This window comes from Salvelinus sp. IW2-2015, unplaced genomic scaffold, assembly GCF_002910315.2.
Source record: "Salvelinus sp. IW2-2015 unplaced genomic scaffold, ASM291031v2 Un_scaffold3472, whole genome shotgun sequence".
NCBI classification, from domain to species: Eukaryota; Metazoa; Chordata; class Actinopteri; order Salmoniformes; family Salmonidae; genus Salvelinus; species Salvelinus sp. IW2-2015.
In genome coordinates, this window is record NW_019944752.1 from 26,253 (window position 1) to 31,131 (window position 4,879).

The 4,879-nt window shown below is 39.4% G+C and overlaps 1 protein-coding gene across 11 annotated transcripts in view; it reads right to left on the minus strand.

Moving 5' to 3' along the window:
- The window catches only part of LOC112075927 (high mobility group nucleosome-binding domain-containing protein 3), a 29,589-nt gene that overhangs the window by 11,551 nt on the left and 13,159 nt on the right, over positions 1-4,879 (minus strand). For 4 of the 11 annotated variants that reach the window (XM_024142841.2, XM_024142843.2, XM_024142842.2 and 1 more), the window contains exon 2: positions 2,631-2,756. In XM_024142841.2, the coding sequence (XP_023998609.2) occupies positions 2,631-2,756 (126 nt within the window). The remainder of the gene's footprint in view (positions 1-2,630; positions 2,757-4,879) is intronic. The other 7 variants (XM_024142844.2, XM_024142847.2, XM_070441125.1 and 4 more) reach the window with 3 other exon arrangements.

Consider the following 4,879-nt stretch of genomic DNA (forward strand, 5'->3'; position numbering starts at 1 on the left):
GTTATATAAACATTACTTGTAATAATGTGTTATATAAAACATTACTGTATATAATGTGTTATATAAACATTACTGTAATAATGTGTTATATAAATATTACTGTAAATAATGTGTTATATAAATATTACTGTAATAATGTGTTATATACTAAACATGACTGTAATAATGTGTTATATAAACATGACTGTAATAATGTGTTATATAAACATTATTGTAATCATGTTGTTATATAAATATTACTGTAATCATGTTGTTATATAATATTTACTGTAATAATGTTATATAAACATTACTGTAATAATGTTATATAAACATTACTGTAAATCATGTGTTTTATAAAACATTACAGTAATAATGTGTTTATAAACATGGCTGTTAATAATGTGTTATAGGCATATACACATGTTGATAATAAAGTGCTAACGTTTACAACAAGCTGAAGATACCAAGACCATGTGTCCCAAATTAAACCCTATTCTTTATGGGGTCAAAAATAGTGCACTACAAAGAGAATATGGTGCCGTTTGAGATCCAAGCCATGTGTGCCATGCTTGAAGACAGTGAAATCACAACAGACAGAGGATGAACAGAACAGATAGATATCAAGTCTGGTAAAGGAAATGAGGACGAGAGGCGAAAAAGCAAGCGCAGGACCAGAAGGAACCTGCAGGGACCTTTTCCCACCACCACCTGTAGAACACTGAATTCTGTCATGATACCTCGATGAAGACAGCTTGCTGTCCAAAACCTTGGTGAAGAAATTTAGTTCCCCTAATTCTTTTAGAACGCTCCTTTTATAACAGTCTGAATAGAACGCTCCTTTATAACAGTCTGATATAGAACGCTCCTTTATACAGTCTGAATAGAACGCTCCTTTATAACAGTCTGATAGAACGCTCTTTATAACAGTCTGAATAGAACGCTCCTTTATAACAGTCTGGAATAGAACGCTCCTTTATAACAGTCTGAATAGAACGCTCCTTTATAACAGTCTGAATAGAACGCTCCTTTATAACAGTCTTGAATAGAACTCCTTTATAACAGTCTGAATAGAACTCTCCTTTATAACAGTCTGAATGAACGCTCCTTTTAACAGTCTGAGAACGCTCCTTTATAACAGTCTGAATAGAACGCTCCTTTATAAAAGTTTCTGAATAGAACGCTCCTTTATAACAGTCTGAATAGAACGCTCCTTTATAACAGTCTGAATAGAACGCTCCTTATAACACAGTCTGAATAGAACGCTCCTTTATAACAGTCTGAATAGAACGCTCCTTTATATAACAGTCTGAATAGAACGCTCCTTTATAACAGTCTGAATAGGAACGCTCCTTTATAACAGTCTGAATAGAACGTCTCTTTATAAAGTCTGAATAGAACTCTCTTATATACAGTCTGAATAGAACGCTCCTTTATAAACAGTCTGAATAGAACGCTCCTTTATAACAGTCTGAATAGAACGCTCCTTTATAACAGTCTGAATAGAACGCTCCTTTATAAACAGTCTGAATAGAACGCTCCCTTTATAACAGTCTGAATAAGAACTCTCCTTTTATAACAGCTGCATAGAACGCTCCTTTATAACAGTCTGAATAGAACGCTCCTTTATAACAGTGTTCATAGAAACAGCTCCTTTATAACAGTGTTCATAGAACGCTCCTTTATAACAGTGTTCATAGAACGCTCCTTTATAACAGTGGTTCATAGAACGCTCCTTTAATAACAGTGTTCATAGAACGCTCCTTTATAAACAGTGTTCATTAGAACGCTCCTTTATAACAGTCTGAATAGAACCTCCTTTATAACAGTGGTTCATAGAACGCTCCTTTATAAACAGTCTGAATAGAACGCTCCTTTATAACAGTCTGAATAGAACGCTCCTTTATAACAGTCTTGAATAGAACGCTCCTTTATAACAGTCTGAATAAGAACGCTCCTTTAACAGTCTGATGAGCTCGGCTCTTTATAACAGTCTGAATAGAACGCCTCCTTTATAACAGTCTGAATAGAACGCTCCTTTATAACAGTCTGAATAGAACGCTCCTTTATAACAGTCTGAATAGAACGCTCCTTTATACAGTCATATAGAAGACATCCTTTATAACAGTCTGAATAGAACGCTCCTTTATAACAGTCTGAATAGAACGCTCCTTTATAAACAGTCTGAATAGAACGCTCCTTTAATAACAGTCTGAATAGAACGCTCCTTATATAACAGTCTGAATAGAACTCTCCTTTATAACAGTCTGAAATAGACGCTCCTTTATAACAGTCTTGAATAGAACGCTCCTTTATAACAGTACTATGGGTAGTATACTATGGGTAGTGTACTATGGGTAGTGTACTATGGGTAGTGTACTATGGGTAGTATACTAGGGGTAGTGAGGAGGGGTAGTGTACTAGGGTTAGTGTACTATGGGTAGTATACTAGGGGTAGTGTACTAGGGGTAGTGTGGATAGAGTGTGTTTGTATAAAGATACCTCTTCATGTATCAGGGTGTATGAGCGTTTGCTGTATGTGTGTGTGTGTGGTGACTGCGATACATAATGAGCGTGTTTGCGGTTGTGTAAAACACACACACTGCACACTGCACACACACACACACACTGCACACACACAGAGCTCCTACCTCTTGCTTAGCGACCTCCTGCTTAGCGACCTCCTGCTTAGCGACCTCCTGCTTAGCGACCTCCTGCTTAGCGACCTCCTGCTTAGTGACTTTAGAGGCGTCCTTGGCACCGGCCCCGTCGGCAGACTAGAAGAAGCAGAGAGAAGAGTGAAAACACACCTGGTATCCGCGGCTAATGAACGGCTGAGATGTCTGTTACGTTGTACGGTCAGCCAGTGGTCACCAAGTCAAGATCACTTCCACAGTCAAAAAGCCAGCCGAGATCTACTGCTCAGATTTGACTTAAAACATGAAGCTAATAGTAGTTGTGTAGGAATGAGGTTTGTGCAGTAGACTTAATGCATTATCACCTCATATTGGCTATATGTCTGGTCTGACAATAACATTATATACTCAGAACATGTTATAATTCAACACTCTTTGATAACAAAATAGATCTGTTGGTGTAGCACTTGCGAGGCAACAGCTGAGCATAAATCGAGCAAATAATTAAATTTTTATTTTACTGTACTGATGGTATGTGAAGCAGTCGTATTGGCAGTGATGTCATGGTGCTTTCAAGACAAATGGGGAACACTACCTGTGAAAATACGAGTTTCCGAGTCAGCCTGACGTTCAAAAACTATTTTTCCTAGTAGGATCTCGTTTTTTTCCCCAGAGGTTCGGCCCATATTCTGAACTGGCACTGAAGTAGAGATTGTTCCCCGAGTTCCCCAGTTTGCATTTGAACAACAGCATTAGTCTCAGCAGAGGCAGTGCGAGAGAGCTGGGCAGAGGGTTGCTCTGGGTATGTGGTAGTTGGAAGGGTAGGGGTAATAACACATTCACTAATTTCATATTGTATCCTAATGACCAGAAGAAAGTGAAATATCCCTTGATATTTCAAATAGAGCAGCGACAAAGCAACTGCTTAAAATATACATAATAAAACGTGCTAGGGCAACAGGAGGTGGATGGCACATTAATGACCAACAATCAATCGAGGTTTGCTAACAGACCTAGTCCGTAGAATAGGAAGTTTACGGAAGTAGAGCTTGGCAGGTCGAATGAGGATTGAGTGATCAACGGAGAGTGAACAGTAGATAAATTTGAGTGTTTCCAAGTTACCATAGACAAACTTCGCGTTCTAATGTGAATTGCAACTTGGTTGGGAGAACTTTAGCTCGGAGCTAAGTGTGCAGGTCGAGAAGGCCTTGAGTGATAAGGTGACTACAGCTGATAGAGCATTTAGATGGATTACCAACGAGGTCAGCTAGATGCAGGCAAGAGTGTGCAAGGCCGTGTTAATGTTACACTGTCACCTTGATCACTCAATCTCTCGACCTGCACCTACTCCGTAAACGTCCATTCATAGACCAGGTAACCTAAACCTATCACTGTCACCTTGATCACTCAATCCTCTCGACCTGCACCTACTCCTAAACTTCCATTCATAGACCAGGTAACCTAAACCTATCACTGTCACCTTGATCACTCATCCTCTCGACCTGCACCTACCTCCGTAAACTTCCATCTGGACTAGGTTGTAGCAACCTCATGATGGGTATAATGTGCCACCATCCTCCTGTGCCCAGCGTTTTTTTTTATTATAGCAGTTTGTCGTGTCTATTTAATATCAAGGAATATTTCACTTTCTCTGGTCATTAGGCTACACATATGAATTTGTGTGTACTACCCTACACTACCCACTACCCAGGGCAGACCCTCTGCCGCTCTCTCCCCCTCTGCTGAGACTAATGCTGTGTTCAAAGCAACTGGGAACTCGGAAATCTCCGACTTCAGTGCGTTCAAAACTGGGAACTCTGGGAAAAAACGAGATCCTACTAGGAAAAATAGTTTTGAACGGTCATCTGACTCGGAAACCTCGTATTTTCCAGAGTTCCCATTTGTCTTGAAAGCACCATGACATCATCACATGCCGGTGTCACATTCCATCAGTACGTAAAATAAAATTTAATTATTTGCTGATTTATGCTCAGCTGTTGCCTCGCAAGTGCTACACAACAGATCTATTTTGTTATCAAAGAGTGTTGAATATATGTTATTGTCAGACCAGCTATATAGCCAATATGAGGTGATAATGCATTAAGTTCTACTGCACAAACCTCATTCCTACACAACTACTATTAGCTTCATGTTTTAAGTCAAATCTGAGCAGTAGATCTCGGCTGGCTTTTTGACTGTGAAGTGTTGATTGGTGACACTGGCTGACCGTACAACGTAACAGACATCTCAGCCGTTATAGCCCG